Raw genomic sequence first — 25,927 nt, 5'->3', positions numbered from 1 at the left:
ACGTACCAGTACGTCTTTTGGGGGTAAAAGGGTTAAGGCTTAAAGGTTTAAAATCTGCTCATGAATGGCAGAGGCAAGGGACAGTAACTTGGGGTCACTACATTTTAAGGTTATTGAAAAATCCACCATCTTAAAGCTTAAAGGTTTAAAGACCACTCATGAATGGCAGAGGCAAGGGACAGTAACATTGCCCTATTAAGCATTACAATGTCCCATAGACTGACCACATATACAAATGATCAGCACCCAAGCCCCCTCTCCACCCAAGCTAGGACCAAGGAGGGCCAGTCTGTGGCTGCTGATGACTCAGCAGATATATCTATAGGCTCTCCCAACCCCCCCAATCCCTCCCATCCTTAGCTTACAAAGATGGTGAGGTTGTAGTGACCAAAGGAGCTAAAAAGTTTGACTATCTCAAAATCCTGCCCAGAATTAAATAATTTTCACACCATTTTGTAGAAATAAGAAGTTCCAGGACTTTAGGGGTTAACAAGCTACAGTACTGATGAATACTGTATTTAGAAAGAAAATGGTTCATGACAGTAAAGCATAGAAATTATTCAAAACTTTATATTTACCGACTTTTTCTTTATACTTTTATCCTTTTATTTATGTGTAATGAAGTTTTATGGTTTATGTTACAGAACGAGAACAAAGTGTAGATCAGTTACGTGGGGAAGTGAACCATGCAGATGTTATATGCATCGTATATAGCGTCGACGATGAAGATACTCTGGATAGAGTGACAGGCCATTGGCTTCCTTTCATTAGATCAACTTTAGGTCAGCAACATCACACGCCTGTTATTTTGGTTGGGAACAAAGTTGACCAAGTGGATTATTCAACTATGGAGGTGAGCGCATTTTGATTTGTTCCTTTATTTATACAAACCTTTCATCCCATAAAATAGAGAAGGTCTTCAACTGAGCTGGAACGGGTGTTGAATTCGTTAACGAGGTAGGTAATGACAGATGATGAGTGTGTGAGTAGCCCCGCCCACTTTCATGTCAAAGGCGCTACTTTTGTCTTTGATCACAATGATCATGGACATACTTTACGTCCTATCCAAAGGATGTTTGATCTTTTTCTCTTTCTTCACAGAGTGAATGGTTGATTGTTAGCATCAATTATGGAAGTGATGCAACAACATATAATGCAGGAGAAAGGGAAAATGTAGAATTGGTTTATGGTTAGATCGGTTGTAGATCCACACACACACTCTGAGTCTTTTGTAGGGGGCATGATTGTTTGTAATCATTCCCATGTACTGAGTGCAGATTGTGGCTTGCTGTTCAGTGTTAGGTTTATTTTTGAGGAGGAAACGGAAGACTGAGACTTCTCTAGCGCCATACTTGGCAACAACAGAGAGGATGCTGAAGAGACTGTATAGCACTTAACGAGGTCGCGGAGCGCTGAAGCTTCTAGGTATACGATCCTGGCTTGGTCACCAGAGAGTAAGCTTCAGGAGTAGGGCGAACTTGTATGTGTATCAGTGCTATCTGGGTTTGGTGGAGTGTGGAGTTTCTCCAGTGATCACTGCACACCAGCATGCATTGAAAGCTCTCTCATAGCTTTGCAGGCTGATGCTAATTTGTATAAGGAATACTTAGCTTCCTGAGGTTTTCCAGATAGGCCCTTGATGTCTTCTGTAAGGGAGCTGATAGCTAAGGGTACTTTGCCCCTCTTCGTCCTTAACCCTGGATAGGTACGCTCCTCGGACACCTCTTTAAGGGTATACTCGGACGCGAACAACCCCGACGCCAAAAAAAATTCTTGAAAAATCAGTTTTTGCAGTAACCTCCTTTTTTCTTTTGCCAAAAAAAACTTCAATGAATGCTTAAAACAATTGTAAAGATAAATACTACTCATCTGCAGAAAAACTATTTATTATAAATATTTTAAAAAATTAAGTAGAAAAAAAAAGACCTGACATAAAAATTCATAAAAAAAAAGTTTATACATATATACACAAATCCTTTTAGGAATTGATTCTTGAATGTTTAGGACACATCTTGATGTATTTTGGATGAAGTCAGACCCATGGAGGTGAAGATCTGAAATGAGAAAAAAAGGGTAACTTTTTTTGGCCAAAAAAATTTGTCCAAATTTCATGAATTTTTTTGGGTACCCAAATGAAATAGGAAGTGGCTAATTTTTTTAGGGAATAAACATATGTTATCCTAAAATAGAAATATGTAAAAAAATCTTCATTATTTTGTAAATTACATTTATATCAGGGGCCATATCTAAAGGTAATTTTTTGAGTACTTAGAAATTTCGTAAAAAAATACATATATTTAATATATAATATGATATTTATGCAGGTAAAAATATACCAAAATATCACAAATTCTATAGGGAACAAGAATATATATAGATGGGCAACTTACGCTTCGGATATGTCCACAAAATGGCCGCCAACCACACTGACTCAGACTCCCTAATCTGCCACTTGAAATGTAGGAAGGGTATGTCAATTTCAAGGTGTTATTTACTAATCTAATTATTATTGGATATGCATAAAAATTGTATGGTGGGTTGCTGGATAATTGTCGATTATTTTACGACTATAAAATTAAAATTCTGACCCAAAAAAAATTTTTTTGAAGGGAAATAAAATCGAAAAAAAAATGTAAAATATAATATTTTAGCTAAATAATTTGATGATATTCAATCAAAAAAGAAGTAAACAAAATTTTCCGACAAATAAACATCTAGAGGAATCATTACTCTGTGATAGTTCCTTAGTACGTAATAATTTTGAAAGAATTGGGAAAAAACGAAAAAATGGCAATCACCGGAAAATCGAACACATACCTATATATACGCCATATCTGGCTAAAAAAAAGATAGGCATGGGTAGCCAGATCATCTAGAAACACTTTCCAACACTATAAAAATATAAGTTTTGCGACACTACTTGCCAATTCCTTACGGTAACATGACTAAGCAAAAAAATGCAAAACAAATAAAAAGGGGCATTCGCGGAAAAATGGCTAACATTCTAATATACGGCATTTCAGAAAAAAAAAATTCAGCCACGTACTAGGCAAACCATCAAGGCACATTTTCCGACAAATAAACATCTAAATGAATCATTACTCTGTGATAGTTCCTTAGTACGTAGTAATTTTGAAAGAAATGGGAAAAAACGAAAAAATGGCAATCACAGGAAAATCGAACACATACCTATATATACGCCATATCTGGCTAAAAAAAAAAAGATAGGCATGGGTAGCCAGATCATCTAGAAACACTTTCCAACACTATAAAATTATAAGTTTTGCGACACTACTTGCCAATTCCTTACGGTAACATGACTAAGCAAAAAAATGCAAAACAAATAAAAAGGGGCACTCGTGGAAAAATGGCCATTCTAATATACGACATTTCAGAAGAAAAAAAATTTCAGCCACGTGCTAGGCAAACCATCAATGCACATTTTCCGACAAATAAACATATAAATGAATCATTACTCTGTGATAGTTCCTTAGTACGTACTAATTTTGAAAGAAATGGGAAAAAACAAAAAAATGGCAATCACAGGAAAATCAAACACATACTTATATATACGCCATATCTGGCTAAAAAAAAATAGGCATGGGTAGCCAGATCATCTAGAAACACTTTCCAACACTATAAAAATATAAGTTTTGCGACACTACTTTCCAATTCCTTACGGTAACATGACTAAGCAAAAAAATGCAAAACAAATAAAAAGGGGCACTCGCGGAAAAATGCCCAACATTCTAATATACGGCATCTCAGATAAAAAAAAAGACATGCACGTGTTAGCCCAACCATCAAGGCACACTTTCTAACACATAAACATGAAAAAAAAATCAATAATAAACGGCAATTCCTTACTACGTAGTAAATTTTTACAAATATTGAAAAAAAAACAGAAATTGGCAACCGCAGTTAAATACCCAATATACCAATAACTACGTCGTATCTGACAAAAACAAAATCACGCATGGGTAGCCAGATATTCTAGACACACTTTCCAACACTAAAAAAGCAAAAGTTTTACGACACTATTTGGCAATATCTTACGGAAAAATGACTTGGCAAAAAAATGAAAAAAAAATGAAAAAGGGGCACTCGCGGTAAAATGCCCGACATTCTAATATACGGCATCTCAGATAAAAAAAAAGACATGCACGTGTTAGCCCAACCATCAAGGCACACTTTCTAACACATAAACATGAAAAAAAAATGAATAATATACGGCAATTCCTTACTACGTAGTAATTTTTACAAATATTGAAAAAAAAACGGAAATTGGTAACCGCAGTTAAATACCCAATATACCAATAACTACGTCGTATCTGACAAAAACAAAGTCACGCATGGGTAGCCAGATCATCTAGACACACTTTCCAACACTAAACAAGCAAAAGTTTTACGACACTATTTGGCAATATCTTACGGAAAAATGACTTGGCAAAAAAATGAAAAAAAATGAAAAAGGGGCACTCGCGGTAAAATGGTCCTCGTGGTGATGAACGACATTTTAACTAAAAAAAAAATCATGCACATGGTAGCCAAACAATCCACCAAGACTTTCCACAACTGATAACCTATACAAGTTGAACCATTCTACGACAATTTCATAATACGTAATAACTTTGATAATTATGCAAATTACCTTAGAAGGGTAAACTCGGTCGCGCTCGACCCCGACGCGTCTCAGAAATCGGGGAAGGAGTACAGCTACAGCAATGCACATCTGGACACTACTAGAGCGTGTAGGGGAGACACCTCCTGCAGGTCGATCACCCACAAATTCAGTCACGGGGGTGAGTCACGTGAGAAAAACCTTTTTTTTTTTTGACGCTCGGGGTCGCGAACGACCCATCGTACCTATCCAGGGTTAATGCTAGTAATTCCAATGGTGACCACAGTTAGTTTATAAGTAATCACAGTACCAGTAACCCTATTGGTGATTCCTGCACTGTGCCATAAGCCAAAGAATGCTGCTAGGAAGTTGCCTGCCCTGTTGGTAGTGCCAATGCCCAACCAACTGAAAGGGTGCAAGTTTTTGCCAATGCCCGTGTTACCCTATGCCCAACACCTGCTCTTGTCACATATGTCCCGAAGAAAGAAGAATCTTCAGTAATTGTGGTGTGGGCCTCTAGAAAAATGTTCCTTAGTAATTCAAGAGTTCACTCTCTTTTGGAAGGAAGTTACAAATCTCGCCTGCTTACTGTTACTTTAGGGTTGGGTCAGAGGGATCCATATGCCTTGTTAGGGTAAACATTGCTTCTACCATCATCATTCCTGTTGTGACATAGGAGAAACATCCTAGTTTTGAGTCCAATAGGACAGGTTTCTCCGTGGATTGTATGCCGATGAACGGTCTTGGTCGGGACTCAACACCAACTATATGGGCCAGGCGAAACTACAACATTTCACAGACCTTGCTCACTCCTGCGGTAAATAGGAAGAATGTCCTTGGCCTTGAAGAGTGACTCAACTCTGTCAGGAGGGAGTATAGGATCTTGGCTGCTGACCAATTCCTTTGTTAGCCGTCAAGGGGAGTGTGACAGCTACCGCTGTGGAACTGGTTATAAATTACCAGTCCCACGTGCACCAATCACCACCATTGCAGGTCAGGTAGGAGGGTATTTGCTACCCTTGAAATCATAGTCCTCCAGGAGGAAATGATTGATCTCGCCTGGCGACCATTTCCCCAGTACTCGGTTAGGTGGACTATGAGCCTTGCATGACAGATACTTTTGACATATCGGTAGCAAACAACAGTCCCATCAGGGGTTTTGCACCTTTACTTTCCTGGTAGAGGAGAACATTTTCGTCTACCTTCCCGGTCTCTTCTGTTGGAAACTGTGGTTGTCCCAAATAGACGTTCTGCCTTTTATTAGGTAGGTCCCATGAAAGAGACTCCACAATAGAGGTTATAAAAATGTCTCTCTCTGGTTAGACCACTTTTTAGCTGACCACAGACTTCCTCTCCTTTCAAAGAAGCTCCTAGGTATAGTTTAGATCCCTCCTCCTTGTTGGAGTGGACTCTCCCTTCAAGCAGTATTGTATATTACTTACCTAAAGAGGGCATCATAAGGAGTTTTCTTCTAGATATATCTTTTGTGATTCTACAAGAGAATTGAAAAGGAGAGGCTTCTCAATAATGTGAGGATCCCTCCTACCCTGATCACCCATGCACAAAGGAAGCTTTGAGCAGTCTTGCCTATCCTGGGACTTGGGTCCTCAGGTGGGATGGTCATCTTCAGAGCAATGGCACATGCGCTTACTGTCAACGTGATGAGGGAATGTTCTTTCTGTCAAGACAGTCTCTCTTCTCAATATCAGAAAGAGAGTAGGAGAATTTCAGGCACTTCATGATGTCAAACTTTTGAGGGAGTGGGGTTCTGTTGCCTCCATTATTTCAGACAGTGATAGACTCGGTACCAACCAGTCTTGAACACCCGTTGTTGCCCTTCCCCTTGTCCTGTGTCAAGTTAGGGACAGTGCATTGGTGTTTGTAGAGGACTTGACACTTTCCATGTGGAGCTGTTTCATTAGCCCGAGTTGGAACAAAAAGGAAATATCCAGGTACTGATCCTTCTGGCTTGGAGGCTGCTTGCTTCCAGATGCAGCTTTGGTTATTGATACCTCTGCCATCTCAAGTAAGGACTCACAAGCTGAGCCCTATCAGTAGCTTTTTGGTTTAAATGTTAGAATTCTTGGAGCTGAAAGTAATTTCCTTTGGTCATTAGCTCTCTCACACATCTTAGTATGCGTAAGTGTAGAGCAGGAATTGCTGACTCTTCTACCTCTTTCTTATTCTTCTTTTGAAGGGATGCAACGGCCGTAACTGTTACATGCCAGCCATACGTCTGTTGCTGATGAGTTACACGAAAGAGCGTTTTCCTTTTAGGCTAAATCTGCCAAGAAGCAGCTTTTCCATTCTCCTGATAAGATGGAGGGTGGGTTGGTGTCTTACCAAACATTTCTTTTGATGTGCCTTGTTTGACACAGCCATTGCTATCTCCCGTTAAGCACAGTACTTAATGAGGCTGTTGGAGTCACCTCCCTTGTTCCTCTATAGGAAGGAAGAAATCTTCCAGTTCATTTCTAAAAAACTTCCCACCACTGAGTCTCAATTTTTAAGGTGGAAAGGTTTCTATACATGTAGGAAGAAATTAATTTTAAAAGCAATTTGTATTTAGCTAGAAGTACAAACTTGAGTCCTTTGAATTAGGTTCCCACCTAGGCCTAATGGCAAAAGTGGCTCTTCTTTGATAGGCTGTTGGGACGGGCATTTCCCTCGCACAACATTATTATTATTATTATTATTATTATTATTATTATTATTATTACTTGCTAAGCTACAACCCTAGATGGAAAAGCGGGATGCTATAAGCCCAGGGGCTCCAACAGGGAAAATAGCTTAGTGAGGAAAGGAAACAAGGAAATAAGAGAAGTAATTAACAACTAAGATAAAATATTTTAAGAACAGCAACAATATTAGAATGAATTGTTCTTATATAAACTATAAAAACTTTAACAAAACAAGAAGAGGAGAAACAAGACAGTACAGTAACCAGCTGCCTTATTAATGATTCAATGGTAGTTCCAGTACTGCTGAAGACATATCCATATTCTACAGGACTTGGGCTTGTACAGTTAAGAAAATATACATTACTTTTAAAAGTTATTGTGTGGATTTAGGCCATAAAGCTAGAGGAGTTCTGTTATACAGTAGTTTGGGACCATAATCAACACTGAGTGGTTGTTTCTTAACCAAAGTTTGTAACCAGTTTTAATCTGTACCTTTTAATTACATATATTCAGACTTAACTGCTTTTTAAGTATTTTGCATTGTCAGTTTTACAGACTTTTGAGTTTTAACTTATTAGTTCTTAGGGCATAGTGCATAATCTGAGTAGTATATATTGTATGCTAGTAAATGTCATGAAAATCACTTAAACAAACCTTTTTCAACATTTATATTTTTTATTGCAGATTGTTCTCCAGACTATGATGGATTATCCAGAGATCGAAACATGCGTCGAGGTAAGTTATCTCATACCTTGATGTGAATGACTTTGTGTATAAATTCTTAGTTATTCATCAAAATTTAGCTCTGTAAGTGATTTATAACTCAGTATCTTGTAGTCAACTTTGTTTTTTTTATTTAGAAATTTTCTTAAGATTTCCCAATGCATTGTCTCTTTCTTACTTACAAACATTGATAGTTTACAGGTTCATTTATTTGTCTTCCTTATGGGCTTCTTTCCCTATATGGAGCTCTTGGCCTTGTTGCATCATTTACTACCTTTGACTAAGGCAAATTTCAATCAATTTACCTCATATATTAGACGAGTGCTAATTACAAAGCCATCTGCATGAAGACTAGCTTTTCTTTATTGTAAAGATGTTATTACATATGGTGTTTTACTAATTGTAGCCTTAGAAATGAAAAATGATTGAAATAAAACTGATTCTATATCATGTTTTTACTACATCTGCTGACAAAAGTGTAAATGAAGACAGTATACCAATAGCAATTAGCTTAGGGAAAATGAGTCATCACTCAGAGAGGGAGTCGTTTTCTCATGGGTAGCGAGTAACTTTTCTACTACAGTACTTAATTTTACATAGATTACTGGCTTGCTTTATAATCCATCCCTCTTTTTCTTGTTGTTCATTGGAGTTTATATTATTCAGTTGATAGTTTATAGTGTTTGATCTCATTCTAATTTTTACATAAAAAAGGTGTCAAATAACAAAAGATTGGGTTTAAAACTGGCTGTAAATCATTATCATCTCCAATACGAATTGAAAATACATGAAAGTTTACTAACTCTGTCCAATATTCAGATATGAAGCTACTTATTAGGACTGGTTGTCTCATCTTACCAATCAATTTCTTCCAAGTTGAATTATCATGTGCATAACTTATTTATATAGTTTTTATGACAGGATTTGTATAATTATATTTGAATTTATGGAAGTGTGGATGCCTGGAGTGTATATTGGCTTTACTTGATGTATTGATGTGTGATAGTTGGTTCTCTCCTGGTCTATGTCCTTGGCTGTAAGGGCCAAATTTCATATCATTAATTCATTAATTTGGTGCATGTTATGAATATTGTAGCTGAATATATCAGCTAAAACCTGGTGAGTCTGAAGCCTAAACAATTTAAGTTAGTTTGCTGTTAATTTTGACTCTTAAAAACTCTTAGGTATCAGACATAGTAAGGTTTTACTTAAAGTTACTTATAAGTTTGCATTATCATATGGTTTTTTACCATTATTTTTTGCTAATAGTGTTTCTTTTATTACAGTGCTCAGCGAGAACGTTAAAGAATATATCAGAGATGTTTTACTATGCTCAGAAAGCTGTTCTTCACCCTACAGCTCCTTTGTATATCCTAGAAGAGAGAGATGTAAGTTAAACTGGAAGCCTTTTGGAATGTGTTTGTAAAGTGTAAAATAAAATTTAATAGCTAGACAGCTTAGAAAGATTGAAAAGTAAAAGTCAGAAGAACATTTGGTATGATTTAAATTGGGGCTCAAAAGCCTCTACTTTAATTTGGATGAATTACACTGAAATAATTTCCCAAGTTGACTATTCACATTTTGGTGGTATTGAGGAATATGATGTTTTAAATGTAATTCACCTTTTGGGAGGGATGAGAAGTGCAGTCTAACAAATTTGTTCCTACACAAACACAAACCATCGTGCTTTAATAGGAATAGGACTTCAGCAAAGTAGGAACAGCCATTAAGAATTTAACAAGGTAGTTATGACAATTGTCAGGTGGTGGGGAATCCGTGACTACCTATCGTTTAAACCAAACTCACTTTTGAATTTGGCCGCAAGTAGTACACGCATATTCAAACACCCTCTCAAATTTTTTGCTGTTTGAATCTTTATGCCTTTTCTTCTAGATAAATGGATAAGTGTAGAGACAGACTGTTGTGTTAGGGTAATCCTCGATAAAGGACAAAAGAAATCTGGATGTTTTCCCCATAACTAGCAAATTTGTGATAGTATGCAGACTTGGTATTAATTTCATCATCTTTGTGCTTTTTTGTGGGAGCCATGACTTTTTAAATATTAAACTTAGCCGGTGAATATATAATCGCTGACGTCTCGGACGGCTCGACAGATTCCAAAAACTCGCGAGCGATCGCCGTGAAGGTTGCGGGTGTGACCACCAGCGCCGACTATCGGCCAGATACCGCATATACTTGTCAAGTTCTCCAGTTCTTCTCTGTCGGTCTTGTCGACAAGTTGGTTCCGCTCGCTTATGACCTTGAGTTTTCGACCTATTTGGTGAAGTACTTTATTTTGGTTGTTTATTGGCTTTCGCTGTGACGGGTGTTTTTTCTTCAATTAAACTCTTGAAACCCTTTTTTTGGCTGGTGTTTATTGTTGATGACTTTGGTTTTGACTTGGATTTTCTCTGATTGTTCAATATGGCTGACCCTTCTCCTATCCCTGAACCTAAATATCGCAAGTGTGCGAGGGATTGCAACAAACGTCTTCCCAAGGCCTCTATCGACCCACATACCGTTTGTTCTAATTGCCGGGGTAAATCCTGCCAATTAGGAGATCGGTGTGATGAGTGCGTGGTCTTGTCGGAATTCGACTGGCTTGAGTATGACAAATATACTCGTAAGCTGGAGAGAGATAGGGTGAGGAGAAGCTCCTCTAGATCTTTGGAATTTTCCTCCTCCCATGCCCCTGAACCTAATCCTTCCCCTGTAGTAGTTGTTCCTGAACCCCCTACTAGCACTCATGAACCGTCCATGCGGGATATGTTTCTAGCGATTCAAGCTTTAGGCGAAAAAGTTGAGTCCTTAGCATCGGACCGTAACCAACTCATGTCAGATGTTAAGTTGTTGAAGTGTCAGAGTGGTAAAACAGAAAATCGTAGTGATAAAGTGATAAGTGCGCAAAGTGTATTTAGTGTTGCGACCGAGGGTTCGTCTGTTCGTGCTTGTCGCTCCCCTAGTCCGAGACCTCTTTCAGGCTCCCCTGCACCAGGGAGAAGTAATGTCGTAGGACTTAAGGGGACGAGAGGCGTTAACCATACGTACAGACGTTCCCTCTTTGGTATCGGACGTTTCTCGGCAAGATCGCCCTTACCATAAGACGGGTGAGACTGTGTTCTCCTCGTCCTCCGAAGACTTATCGCACAAGAAACCTTGGCGCAAGGTTTCTAGACCCTTGAAGCGAAAGTCAGTCCCTTCAGGACAGGTCCAGCGTCCTGGCTGTAGCCATTGGGGCAGCTCTGACCTTTTGCAGTCGTCGGATGACTGTTCGCCTATTAAGCGCAAGCGTAACACGGGGTCCGAGGATCGCGGTAGAGGCAATGTTTTGCCAACGCAGACGTTACCGACGTCACGGCCCGTTCCGACTCCCTTTGATCCGAAGTGGGTTGTCCTGCGGGACATGCAGTCTAAGCTTGCCTCCCTTATGGAAGAGTATGACTTTGAGCAGGTTCGCGATGATCCTTTGCTTTCGAGTCGCCAGTGCGCTGAACGTGACTCTGGCCGTCAGCCGCCCAAACGAGTATTCACTCGTCCGTTTGACGTTAGTGCTGACGTTTCTAGTACTTTGAAACGCGATGTCAGTAGTCTTTCACGTCAGTCACGTGACATGGATCCCCCCTTGCTGCAGTCTCGTACTGACGTTCAGCTGCTGCCGCCGCAGCCCCGCACTGACGTTCGCCGACCGGCTCCGTTGCCTCGACGTGACGTTGAGCGTCAGTCACCGCAGTCGGAGGTTGTTTTGCCTGCTCAGACTCTGCAGTCAATGCAGTTCCGACGTGACGTCGAGCGTCAATCAACTTCAGCTGTTGTTGTTGGTCAGTCACAGGGATTTCAGTCCTTTCAGCAGCGGCGTGACGTCGCTTCCTCTTCTGCTACTGCTGCTCCTTTGCTTGTTGACATTGCCTGTCAAGCGTTGCCTCCTCGGCAGGTCTCTCCTTTTCATGAGACTCGGCAGTTGTCGGACGAAGTTCCGTCGGATGAGGAAGTCGCTGATCCCCTTCCTTCTGATATTCCTTTGGGGACTTTGTCGGATGGAGAGGAGCCTAAAGCTGCTCAGCCCTCTCTGGATTTTAAAAAGATCATGCTGATTTTTAAGGAACTGTTTCCTGACCATTTTGTAACTGCTGCTCCTCGTTCGCCTCCGTCAGAGTTTACGCTAGGCCTAGCTACTTCGACGCCGTCGTTTACTAAGCTAGTGCTCTCTCGCTCTTTTAAGAGAGCTTTGCGTTTACTAGGCGATTGGTTGATCACCAGGAGGAGTTTGGGGAAGACAGCCTTTGCTTTCCCCCCTTTTAAACTGGCTTCTAGAGCGAGCGTCTGGTATGACACGGGAGAAGTTCTCGGCTTGGGAGTTCCTGCCTCTGCCCAGGGAGACTTCTCAAGCCTCGTAGACTCTCCCCGTCACCTGGCCATGAGACGCTCTAAAGTTTACTGGTCCTCTTCGGACCTTGATCATCTCCTCAAAGGGGTTTACAGGGCCTTCGAAGTTTTTAACTTCTTGGATTGGTCGCTGGGAGCCTTGAGCAGGAAGATCTCTTCGGCCGACCGTGATGTATCCATGCTTATTATGTCCTGCATGGACAAAGCTATCCGTGATGGCTCTAATGAGCTCTCCGCTACCTTTACGGCAGGAGTCCTTAAGAAGAGGGAGACTCTTTGCTCGTTCCTTTCGGCAGGAGTAACTCCCTGCCAAAGGTCAGAGCTTCTCTTTGCCCCGTTGTCATCTGCCTTGTTTCCTCAGCAGTTGATTAAGGATATTGCGGCTTCTCTGGTGCAGAAGGATACCCACGACCTGATGGCTACGTCGGCGAGCAAGGCTGCTCCTTCATCATCTTATGTCGTAAGGCCCAAGCTCGATACTCCAGCAACTAGGTTTATCCCGCCCTTACGTGGCAGAGCCCCCAGTAAGGGAGGCGCTCGTGCCGACAGTAAAAGAGGCAAGAGGAGAGGATCCAAGTCCTCCCGTGGCAGAGTCTGACTGCCCACGTCCTCAGACAGCGGTAGGGGCCAGACTGAACGACTTCTGGCAGGCCTGGGAGAAGAGGGGTGCAGACTGAGTGTCTGTGTTGTTGCTAAAGGAGGGGTACAAAATACCTTTTGTACGGAGACCTCCTCTGGTAAAAGTTCCTATAGACCTCTCTCCCAGGTATCGAGAGGAGTCAAGGAGACAGGCACTACAACTGCAGGTGTCTCAGTTGCTAGAGAAGGGAGCGGTGGTGAAAGTCTCGGACCTTCAATCACCGGGATTTTACAACCGTCTCTTCCTAGTCCCAAAGCATACAGGAGGTTGGAGGCCGGTGCTGGATGTCAGTGCGCTCAACGTTTTTGTTGTCAAAACAAAATTTACGATGGAGACCACGAAGTCCGTCCTAGCAGCGGTCAGAGAGGGAGACTGGATGGTCTCTCTCGACCTGCAGGATGCGTACTTCCACATTCCTATACACCCGGATTCTCAACTGTATCTGAGGTTTGTATACAGGAATGTGGTGTACCAATTCCGAGCACTGTGCTTCGGCCTCAGCCCTGCTCCTCTTGTTTTTACGAGGCTCATGAGAAATGTGGCAAAATTTCTTCATTTATCGGGGATTCGAGCCTCCCTGTACCTGGACGACTGGCTGCTCAGAGCGTCGTCCCGTCATCGCTGTCTGCAGGACCTTCAATGGACGTTGGATCTTGCAAAGGAGTTGGGACTGTTGGTGAATTTAGAGAAGTCTCAGCTGACTCCCTCCCAAACGATTCTCTATTTGGGGATGGAGATTCGCAGTCTAGCTTTTCGGGCTTTTCCGTCTGCCACCAGGATAGATCAAGCCTTGCTCAAAGTCCGCCTCATGCTGAGAAAAGACCGTTGCTCAGTGAGAAGTTGGATGAGCCTCGTAGGGACTCTGTCATCCCTGGAACAATTTATCTCTCTAGGGAGACTTCACCTTCGCCCTCTCCAGTTCCATCTAGACTCCCATTGGGACAAGAACAAGACTTTGGAAGCTGTCTCAATCCCGATCTCCGAACCAGTAAAGACGTGCCTGAACTGGTGGGACAGCAACATAGGTCTTCGAGAGGGTCTGTCCCTGGCGGTCAAGAACCCAAACCACGTGTTATTTTCAGACGCGTCGGATTTGGGTTGGGGAGCGACTTTGGACGGTCTGGAATGTTCGGGTCTTTGGACGTCGGATCAGAGGAGCCTTCACATCAACTGCAAGGAGCTGTTGGCTGTTCACTTGGCCTTGACGAGTTTCGAGAGTCTTCTCCGAAACAAAGTGGTAGAAGTGAATGCGGACAACACCACAGCCTTGGCGTACATCTCCAAGCAAGGAGGCACTCACTCCCACACACTGTTCGTCATCGCAAGGGACCTCCTCATCTGGTCAAAAGATCGAGGCATCTCACTGTTGACGAGGTTCGTCCAGGGAAAATTGAACGTCTTGGCGGACTGTCTCAGTCGGAGAGGTCAGGTGATCCCTACAGAATGGACCCTCCACAAGGACGTGTGCAAGAGTCTTTGGATGACTTGGGGTCAGCCCACCATAGACCTCTTTGCGACCTCATTGACCAAAAGGCTCCCGACCTATTGCTCTCCAGTCCCAGATCCAGAGGCGGCCCACATAGATGCCTTTCTGCTGGACTGGTCTCACATGGACGCTTACGCATTCCCGCCGTTCAAGATCATCAACAGGGTTCTGCAGAAGTTCGCCTCTCACGAAGGGACAAGGTTGACGTTGGTTGCTCCCCTCTGGCCCGCGAGAGAGTGGTTCACAGAGGTACTTCAATGGCTGGTAGACGTTCCAAGGATTCTACCTTTAAGGATGGATCTCTTACGGCAGCCCCACGTAAGGAGTCTTCATCAAAGCCTCCCCGCGCTTCGTCTGACTGCCTTCAGACTATCGAAAGACTCTCAAGAGCTCGAGGATTTTCGAAGGAGGCAGCCAGAGCGATCGCGAGGGCTAGGAGATCATCTACTATCAAGGTCTACCAGTCGAAGTGGGAGGTCTTTAGAGAGTGGTGCAAGTCATCCTCTATTTCCTCTTCCAGTACCTCTGTAGCCCAAATTGCAGACTTTCTCCTGCATCTGAGAAATATTCGCTCCCTCTCTGCTCCCACTATTAAGGGCTACAGGAGCATGTTGGCTTCTGTGTTCAGACATAGAGGCATGGATCTGTCAAATAATAAAGATCTCCAAGATCTCCTTAAGTCCTTCGAGACCTCTAAGGAGCGTCGTATGTCAACTCCTGCTTGGAACTTAGACGTGGTCCTAACGTTCCTAATGTCCGACAGGTTTGAGCCATTGCATTCAGCCTCCCTGAAGGATCTCACCCTCAAGACGCTTTTTTTGGTGTGCTTGGCTTCGGCTAAAAGGGTCAGTGAGATCCATGCCTTTAGTAAGAACATCGGCTTCTCTACAGATAAAGCCACATGTTCGCTTCAACTTGGTTTTTTGGCCAAGAATGAATTGCCTTCTCGTCCTTGGCCTAAATCTTTTGATATACCTTGCCTGTCAGAAATCGTAGGCAACGAGGTTGAAAGAGTACTGTGCCCAGTTAGAGCTCTTAAGTTTTATTTGGCTCGTACTAAACCATTACGAGGTGGTTCTGAGGCCTTATGGTGCTCCGTTAAGAAGCCCTCATTGCCCATGTCTAAAAATGCTTTATCGTACTTTATTAGATTTTTAATCCGGGAGGCACATTCTCATTTAAGTGAGAAAGATCGTTGTTTGCTTAAGGTCAAGACGCACGAAGTGAGAGCGATAGCAACTTCCGTGGCTTTTAAGCAAAACAGGTCTCTGCGAAGTATTATGGATGCGACCTTTTGGAGGAGCAAGTCGGTGTTCGCTTCATTTTACTTAAAAGACATCCAGACTCTTTATGAGGACTGCTACACCCTGGGTCCATTCGTTGCAGCGAGTGCAGTAGTGGGTGAGGGTTCTACCACTACATTCCCTTAATCCCAATATCCTTTTAATCTTCTCTTGAAATGTTTTTAATCTTGTCTTGGGTTGTACGGAAGACTAGGAAGTCTTTCGCATCCTTTTTGATTTGGCGGGTGGTCAAATGTCGTTTCTTGAGAGCGCCCAGATTAAGGGTATTGATGAGGTCCTGTTATATGGGTGGTCGCCCTGGATATAACAGCTCCTGGGAGTCTTTCAGCATCCTGAGAGGATGGCTGGGCTTCGTGAGGAAAGCGGACTAATAAGGCAGAGTAATCGTCAGAGTCAGCTTCCTTACCAGGTACCTATATTTAAGTGGGTTTTTTTATGATATAATTGTCAAAAACTCATGAGCATATACGCCTTTACAGTATTGCATTAATACTGGTCTCTACCCACCACCATGGGTGTGAATCAGCTATTATATATTCACCGGCTAAGTTTAATATTTAAAAATGATATTTTGATTTTAAAATAAATTTTTGAATATACTTACCCGGTGAATATATAAATTAAAGGCCCTCCCTTCCTCCCCGATAGAGACCCAGCGGACTGAGAAGAACTGGAGAACTTGACAAGTATATGCGGTATCTGGCCGATAGTCGGCGCTGGTGGTCACACCCGCAACCTTCACGGCGATCGCTCGCGAGTTTTTGGAATCTGTCAAGCCGTCCGAGACGTCAGTTATTATATATTCACCGGGTAAGTATATTCAAAAATTTATTTTATAATCAAAATATCATGTTTGCAATCATCCCCTGGCTATGCGTGGCTGCACGACAATGAGAATGTGAACCTAAAGAACTTGGGGTTCTTTAGGCATCGCAGGTGCTCCATCAGCGGGAGAAAGATTTTCACTGCCGCCATGCGTTCCAAGGCTGATCCTTCATTGTCTTCCTAACTCTTGCTTTTCCCATAGAGGCAATGAAGGTTGTTAAACCTGCTGGTGGTGTTGCTGCTTTTGAAGAGTTCTTCCTCCTTGGGAGTGTCTTTGTTGGTTTCCAAGACTCTACCCCAAAGAAGTCTGTCAAGAAGAACCCTGTACACTCCTCCTCCTCTGCCTTGTTGTAGATGCTGCTATTTATAAGAAGGTATTGTTAAAGAAGTTGGAGAAGAATGATATGCAGCAGTTGCATAAGAAGGTGACTTGATACACAGTACAGGTGTTGATGCGCTTGCTATCTGAGATCAAGCACGCACACCGTCGATCTTGATAAAGGGCCCTGCCCTTCTTTCTCCCTTATCTGGGACACTCGATCAATCTCTTTTCTCTTATGAGAGAGAGAGAAAGAGAGAGATGTTGGTTTGTGTGGGTGCTGGTAGGGTAAAACTCAGTCCAAATGGGTAACTCCCTTCTGGGGCAGAGAAACTACCACGAAACTAGGCAATTTACACCATGAGTTCTATGTCATCTTAATTGGAAGAGTGAGAGCAACATTACAAAATCAATGTATATTATGCTTACAATCACCCATTTACAAAGTGCACAACACATGATGTTCTAAAGGTTTGTATCCTCATAAGCATAAATCCACATCCTCTAATTCCTACCTGTTTGGTATGCTCCAAATTACAAGCTAGAGGGGTCATGATTAAGAAATAAAACACCACTTCATATCGCAAATTGATGTAATAAAAGATCCAACAGTTGAGAGAAGGGAGTGGTAGCATGGCTGCACCCACTGGAATCAAAGACAACAGCAGCTATTCTGTGACAGCCGGGTGTGCAAAGACTCATGTAGTTTACCAACTGCATTGTTAATGATTCAATTGATTTTCCATTGCTGCTGAAGATGTATCCCTGTTTTAAAGGACGAAGGGTTTGTATGTCCGTAGAAATACTGTACAGCCTCTCTCTCACACATTCTCTCAATTTTTTGCTTTTCATTTTACGAGCATTTAAGTGGTGGTTAATTTCATGTCCACATTATAATCTTTGTTTCATGTCTTGGTATTTTTAAAGTGCTAGACCCTTTTTTTAGAATACTTTACTAATCTTAGTATTAAAACTATCGGAGCTAGGAGTTTACAACTTTTTTTTATTGTGTAGCTGATATATATTCCCTTTTCATTGATATACAATTTTACAAATTTTTTATTTTCATATTTTTGATTAAAAAATGCAGAGTATAAAGCTGAAAATTAATGGATGTATGATATATCCAATAGTGTTCAGTGGCACTAAAGGGAATAAAAATCCCCTGATGTAGTGTTTGTCCATTTGCATTTTGAAGGTTAATGTATTTTTTTTAGCATTGAGTCAGTTAATATGTTGACTGTTGTTATAAATTAAACAAGTACAGTACTTCACACCGGATAATTAAAAACCCAGGGATGAGTATTTTGGATATTTAATTTATCAATTTTGTTACTAAAAATGTTTGTAGTGTTCACAATTGACTTACGGAAGTTCTGTAGATGTGTACGTCATTTTCTTAATGGTTGCCATTCATTTTGTTTTGAAAGAAATTTTCTTGATGTTGCTAAAGATTTTTATTTATAAGAACTTGTTTCAAATTGTGGATCAATTTATACCCATCCCCTATCTCAAATGGTGTTATCCGAATACTTCATATCTAAGCCATTAATGATTAAAAGAATTCAACTGTCCTTATCAGTATGTGTAGTGGTAATTTTTTCCCTGACTTTTCAATTTCAATTATCTTGTTAGGACTTTTACTATCCTTCACAAATATTGGCTGCACTGTTGTAATTACTTTTACTAATACTGTACTCTTACTTCTGTACTGCATAGCATTTTGTTGATCAGTTTTAGATATATTTTGTAATTTTTATTTGTATTTTTTTACAGCTAACAGAAAAGTGCAAGAAAGCTCTAGTAAGAATTTTTAAGGTATGTGAAATATTTATTTATAATTTTTTTATTATATTAACGTATCTGGTGTGTGGTTGATATACAAAATTTATTTAGTAAGGAAGGCAATATATTGTATTTGAGAAAGTGCTAACCATCTTCTTCCTAAAGCTTATTTATTTTGTACACTGACCTGACTGACCAAAAATTTTTATAAATCCAGTCCAATGTAAATCCAATACAGGAGACGTGTACATTTTAAAGTTGGTATTAACATACTGTTGAATTTTCTTAGGTATGTGATATGGACAATGATGGATTACTTAACGACCAGGAGCTCAACACATTTCAGAGACGTTGCTTCAATGCCCCACTAAACCCTCAGGTGAAGTAAATTTGATAATCTTTTCTTTGTGTAGAAGTTACATTATTTTGATAATTGACTAAATATCTTTCAAATTGTTATCTTTATAATTTTTTGCAGTAGTATTGCTAAACTTGTATTGTTCTGTTGATGAAGTCTTTCTTCACATAAGATAAGTCCAAACACTAGACATACCTCTAATTTTCCCCATGTCTGCTTTTTGGATGAGAAGACTGTAGTTCTGAATTCCTCTTTAATGTTTTGGGGAAGTTCACTTCCTACAGGGTGAACTTATTTTTTGTCACCAGCGAAGGACCCTCCCCTATAACAGTAATTCCTTCTACTATAACTGCCACATTATGTAGTTTGTTGATCCATAGAGTTCTATACCTTTATGATGCTTGATTACAAGGGTTAGGAAATGATTGACTTTTTCTTCCAATTTTGTAGGTAATGTACAGTCATAATATATCAGTCATATTCTACTTAACGTTATTTTTAACTGATATGGTAATTGTTTAATATCGTACAAAAGTTGAAACGCAAGCAAAAAAGCTATTATTATCCCAATCAGTTATTCATATACTATATAGTATACTAACCTTTTAGCTTACAAGAATTTTCTTTTATTCACCCTCTTTGAAAATTAATTCGCAATTAACTTCTACTGTATGCAAATACCGTAGGTTAATGATTTAATCACAAGCGAGAGACAAGTTCTCCATCCGGGTGAAGGGATTTTGACTAATTGTAGTCCATGCTTTGTTCAGATCTGAGTGTTAAATCGGTTTTTGTTTCTCTGTGTCATAAGTAAGATGAAGTTATTGATGGTGAATCACAGCATTGTGAATTTTTTCCTAACTTTTACGTATTATTTTTATTAGGCCCTTGAAGAACTGAAGACAGTTGTACAGAGGAATGTATCTGATGGGGTTCATGCAGATTGCCTTACATTGCGAGGTTTTCTCTTTCTTCATCGGTTGTTCATACAGCGAGGACGTCATGAAACTACTTGGACGGTGTTAAGGAGATTTGGGTACAACGACAACCTCCAGCTGTCTAAAGATTATCTTTTCCCTCCGTAAGTTGTAGTATAACTTAATTTTTACTTGGATAAAAAACCCTAGATTTTACAGTATGTTTATTTAGAATTTATGGTTTTATTGATGAACACTGATTTTACCAGTTATAAAGTTTGTTCATACATGAATACAAACTATTATCTCTTGATAGCAACAAACCATCGTCCCCTGATAAGAATAGGATTTCAGCGAAGATTGAACGGTCATTAAAAATTTACGAAGGTAGTTATAACTACTGACAAGTGACGGGTAAGCCCTGCTTTGCTTTCAGTCTCCTTTCAGTCAACTAGGCACTCAATTTTGACTTCGGCCACAAGAAATACAAACTTACTCTTGCTGTCCCTTTAATTTTGGCTGTTTTAATATTTTTGCTTTCTCTTTTTAAATAAGTGGATAAGTGTGCAGACAAACTGTAGTGTTTGTGTAAACCAGGATGAATTAAATGAAAATAACAGGATTTAGAGTTGTTATCCAGGGAAACCACAAGTGTGTGACAGGATTATGTCTTTATTAGATTATTCAGACGCTGCTTCTACAGTACTAAGAAGAGGGGGAAGATATCGTTGAAGTCCAGGGAGACCAATGAATAGGAATCATGTAAGACTGACTGATCCCACTTTTGCATGTGAAAGAGATAGAGACCTAGTCTCTCTGAGAAAAAAATTTGCTCGTGGTGGATTGATAGAAACCTGCTATTGGTGTCCTCGCTTTTATGTTCTTGTAAATGCTCCCCCATGCTCCTCAGACTCTCAGGTATGCTTCACTGTACTTCATCATTCTCTTAGGCTTGACTGCTAAAAGCAGGCCTGTTTCTGAAGGGAAGGCCTATCGCGCCTTACTCCGGTCCAGCGCTGCCAGAGGCAGAGAATCCTAAGACTTGAGTTTTGCTTCTCGATGCATTTGCACTCATTAGCAATTGCAGTGACCTTGGAGAGGCTAATGTGAATGTGTGTTTGAGGGTCTTTAATTGGAATTTCAGCATCCTTCAAGGAACAAGGACCTTGCATCAGTTGCCATGATCAGAAATTGCTTACTTGGGCTTGGACAGAGTGGATTCTTAGATATCCCGTCTTGATGATTTATTTTGAGTCTGCCGATCAAGCAAGATACTGCCTCCCACACTCTCTCTTCAAAGGAGATTCTATGCGCTCAATTCTGCGAGTCTGTCTCCTTTCCCCATTAATCCCCCAGTTTCTGCATTGACAGTCATTTAGCCTTTGGAGAGACTAGAGACTTAGGGCATCTATAGTAATGGCGCGACTGTCTTTCGACATGTTCATCCTTGAATTATGATTGCTATTGTTCACCATCACATTAACAGCAACAGTACAGTACCTCATCTAGACAATGGCCCCCAAGATACTTAAAATGATAGTAACATGATAATTACTGTGAAGGTGAGAAACATGAATGAAATATGTGTGGCAGACCTGGCAAAAATGTAGTTGTACAACATCTACTATTTGTGAAATGTTTAAGAAAAAAACAAAAATCAAGGCAACTGATGTTGTAAAAGGGGTGCTGACATTGATGAAGAAATGACCATGCGTTGTTGATAATGTTGAAAAGTTGTTGCTCCTCTAAATTAGTGAGAAGCTAGTTAGCAGGAGATACTATTAACGCTTTCTGAACTAATTAGATTTTTAAACTGAGCTACCACTCTGCTCCATAATGTACTCTGTAGGGGTTAGCATGAGAAATGAAGCTAACCTTCTACAGATACCACAAGTCATTGTTGCTATTTACATGTACAGTAACACTTTTTCATCTATTTCAGAGAGAGATTACATTTCTTTCCAAATACTTTGTTTGGGAGACCATATATATCCAAATATCTGAATCTAGGTAGCCAACACCTAAGGTTTTACTTCGTCATATGCCTGGCAGCAATACAATAGTCTTGCATGAAGGTCCTCATGACCCTGTCCAAAGTTTTTGTTGTACAGTCCAGTAGAAGGGGATTGTGTGTTTTATAATGCAATACTTGTAGTTTTTTTATCTATTAATTTAATGTAATAATTTTTAGGACCAGAAATTACTATGTCTACCACAAAAATAATTATCATAGAAATATAAATTTGTATTGACCAGCAGAAACCCACGATATAATGAGAATTCCACCAATAGATTTATTTGTGATGAATTAAAACATCAGTGATAGATGAACTTCGATATGGCGAGGGATTACTGTATACCAGTTTTTATCCAATTGAAGAAGAAACGGACTGGATTTTCAAAAGTAAATTTACACTAAAAATGTCCCTTAGAATTTTAAATGAGCTGGAAACTATATTTCTGGGCTCCGACCTGTGCCGCCCAGTGATAGCAGGTATACCAACCTGCCAGACCCACGATTGATATGATCACGCGGAAGGACTAATAACACTATAATAAACATAACGTATGGTAAAATAAGATAGGAAGGCATGCTGGATGATAATAATAATAACATAGTTAAACATCAATCGTAAAACAAACGAGGGAGCGAACACGAGACAGGAGAAATCAAGCCTGACGGCGCTGGGAGTAGGCAGGGCTACCAACATAACATAGGGCTGCTGGGAGTAGGCAGGGCTACCAACATAACATAGGGTCAGTGAAGTGCTAGGTGATCATATCAATCGTGGGTCTGGCAGGTTGGTATACCTGCTATCACTGGGTGGCACGGGTCTCTCGCCCAGAAATAGATTTTTCCTTCGTCAAAATCCCTTTATTATTTGCAGTCCTTTCCATAATGCTAAGGTTCTTTGTCTATGCTTTCCTGTTGGAGACAAGAAATTAATTTGAATATGAAAATTTAAACTGAGCAGGTTGGTTAGAGATAAGGGTTATATCCTGTTATAAAGAGCTAATCTTTCACACCACAAGGAGAGCAAAGTTATCATCACATTTAATTGTAATAATTAAGTTGACCCTTTTAGTTTTGAAATATTCTCCTTTTTACATAGCATGATTACTCCAAATAGGAAATTGTGTTTTATTAGAATTGCTTACTTTTTTTTTTTTCAAAATAATTGCAAGCATTTTATACTTAAAAAACTCTGGGAAGGAAAGAGTATTTTCACCCCATAACTAGCCAAGGGTTAGATAACTCTAACTTGCTGTATTTCTGAGGAAATTATGTAACTGAAAGCAGCCAAGTTGGGCTATGCATCCCAAATTTACTACTTAGGAACTGTATAAAGGTTGATAGAATATTAAGACTGTGGTTTTTACCTATGAAAACTTTTATTTTCTTCCCTTGGGTGAAATATTTTTGGATAAGTTTAGGTTTACCTTTTTATACATTTTCCTATTTGTTAAACTATCTTGAATGTTTCGGTTATTAGGTTGCGTGTCCCACCTGGCTGCACAACGGAACTAAACCATGCGGGGTATGCCTTTCTCGTAGGACTCTTTGAAAAATACGATCAAGATCAGGACAGTGCCCTAAATCCCCAGGAATTAGTTGATTTGTTTAGTACCTGTCCTGTGATGCCTTGGTCTCCTGACGTTTTCTATTCTGTACATACTAATGATAAGGTTGGTTTAATTACATACTGTAGCTATATTTTGATTTTGATATTAGTTGAGTTACTTTGTGTTTTTAGTTTGACTGTGCTTGTTCTTTATTTAATGCTAATTTTGTGTTTGATATTGAATTTTAATCCTGTAGAATAAATCATTGTTTTATCCAAGTATCTAATTAAAATATATTGTTCTCTGTGAAAGATTTGACATTAAAAGGTTGCTGCTGTTTTTTGGAATCTCTTGAGCATTAAGTTAAAAAGGATATGCATTTAAAAAACTTAATTTCCATAATTCCTAGTGGCTGTTGAGGAATCATGACAGTCTTTATGTGCACTGGTTAGATCAAAAGTAAGTTGCTTTGTCCAAGTATGCTGAAATGGAAAGTTTGGTTATGAGTGTAGCCAGGGAGTCAAGATTTCACAATTGACCTGAATTGATAGATGCTCGCTGGTGGCAATCTGCCTGAAGGGGTATTTTTCCTTATGGGATGTCATATTTCTTAGCATTCAAGTTTGAAATTTAGTTTGTTTGATATGTAGGTCTTAATTGGACTCGATAGATGGGTTTCTTGTGGTAGTAAAGGCCCAAAAGAGGCCATGCAACTTAAGGGAAGAGATTGCAAAAGACATTTGCTTCGGTTTAGATAAAGAGGGGGACCTCATTTTATGGGAGGAAAGGGTTCTTGTATCATTAAAGATTGAAAGATTACACCTATGGAATTTAACAATTTAGGAGAGACCATCCAAGTTTTTGATGAATGATATGGGTAGAATTTTTACTTCATTATTATTTTTCTTTAGTTTTGTATATTAAATTGCCAGTTAAAATTACTTTTGGAGCATGTAATAACAGTAATTAAGCAGTTTGACGGCTAAAGTTGTCTGTAATTGAAGGGATTACAAATGATATGTATTTGTGTGGTAGCAGTTAACTGACCAGGGTATGTATTTTATGTCAAGAAAATTAGATAAATAATTCTTTTTTTAAATTGAAGTGAGGTAGAGGTTAATTTAAAAAGAATAGGGGTATAATACATCTCTATCTGGCAAGGTATGTACTAAGATTCTGATGCAGGAAGTAGATTTCAGAAAGAATCTTGGGTAAGTAACAGTGTGGGTTTAGTCAAAGAAGGGCTGCATACTGCATACATGAACATTTGGAATTGTTAGAGATGCATTGCATCGAATTTTAGGGATGTTTTGTGCAAGAGGTATTAGGTTATTCAAAGGGAGGAGGAATTATTGTTGTGACATTATTTTAGAATTAAATCATTGTAACTTGAAGATAATTTAACAATTGTTCAATTATGAAATTGAGAAATGGATTTTTAACATCATTGTACTTTTACAGGGTTGGATTACCCTGCAAGGTTATTTAGCTCAGTGGACTTTATGGACTTTACTAGATGTACAAAGAACACTAGAATATTTGGCATATTTAGGATACTGTGGGACAGGAGATGACAACCAATTATCGGCCATTACAGGTATGAGTCGGATTTTCTACTTTTTTTTTTTTTTTATAGAATTTACAGATCATATGTTAATTATTTTGCAGTATACTTTACAATTAGCTTCTTGAGGTTTGGTCTCCTCTACAGCAAGCTAAAAAACATGGGTACTCTATAATGAAGCTGGTACATGTCTATTACTTATTGGCAAAATACCTGAAGTGTTGAGTAAATTTATGGACATTATATACTACAGTGAAATTTAAAAGAATGATATTAAAGTCATTTAGATGTACCCTAGGTATATATAATATTTCCTTTGCACATGTCTTCACTACATTGTGGAGGTGCCAGATGTTTCCATAGCTTGCTATGATAAATGTGCAAACATATATAAAGCCAGATGTATATTAGGGGTATTACTATAGAAATTACAAAGTAAACCAATTCTTTGTAATCACAACTTTATACTTATCAGGAAAGTATTTGCTGGAAAAATTTGCACATTTTCTAAAGTGCCCCATGACAAATACTGTTTGTTCCGTAACCGAAATACAAACCACGCTATGAATGCTCACTTTCACTTTTGGCTCGGACTGTGACAGACGTCTCTGTCTTGGTCCTCTCTTGGCAGCCATTGTTTGTTTTGTCTTTACTTAATCACTTACTTTTCATTTACTCAATATATATGTAAACATGTTTTCATGTTTGTATATATATTTGAGTATAGAAATAAGTAAGTTTCCTTTTCAGAGTTGTG

General features: G+C 39.7%; 1 protein-coding gene across 4 annotated transcripts in view; it reads left to right on the top strand.

Moving 5' to 3' along the window:
• Miro (mitochondrial Rho GTPase) overlaps nucleotides 1-25,927 on the top strand; it is an 88,458-nt gene that overhangs the window by 15,955 nt on the left and 46,576 nt on the right. For all 4 annotated transcript variants that reach the window (XM_068392008.1, XM_068392007.1, XM_068392009.1 and 1 more), the window contains exons 3-10: nucleotides 645-853; nucleotides 7,987-8,037; nucleotides 9,312-9,413; nucleotides 18,759-18,800; nucleotides 19,057-19,146; nucleotides 20,010-20,206; nucleotides 23,537-23,729; nucleotides 25,068-25,203. In XM_068392008.1, coding sequence (XP_068248109.1) covers nucleotides 645-853; nucleotides 7,987-8,037; nucleotides 9,312-9,413; nucleotides 18,759-18,800; nucleotides 19,057-19,146; nucleotides 20,010-20,206; nucleotides 23,537-23,729; nucleotides 25,068-25,203 — 1,020 coding nt within the window. The remainder of the gene's footprint in view (nucleotides 1-644; nucleotides 854-7,986; nucleotides 8,038-9,311; nucleotides 9,414-18,758; nucleotides 18,801-19,056; nucleotides 19,147-20,009; nucleotides 20,207-23,536; nucleotides 23,730-25,067; nucleotides 25,204-25,927) is intronic.

Source organism: Palaemon carinicauda, chromosome 18 (assembly GCF_036898095.1).
Source record: "Palaemon carinicauda isolate YSFRI2023 chromosome 18, ASM3689809v2, whole genome shotgun sequence".
NCBI classification, from domain to species: Eukaryota; Metazoa; Arthropoda; class Malacostraca; order Decapoda; family Palaemonidae; genus Palaemon; species Palaemon carinicauda.
This window is presented reverse-complemented; position numbering and strand designations above follow the sequence as displayed.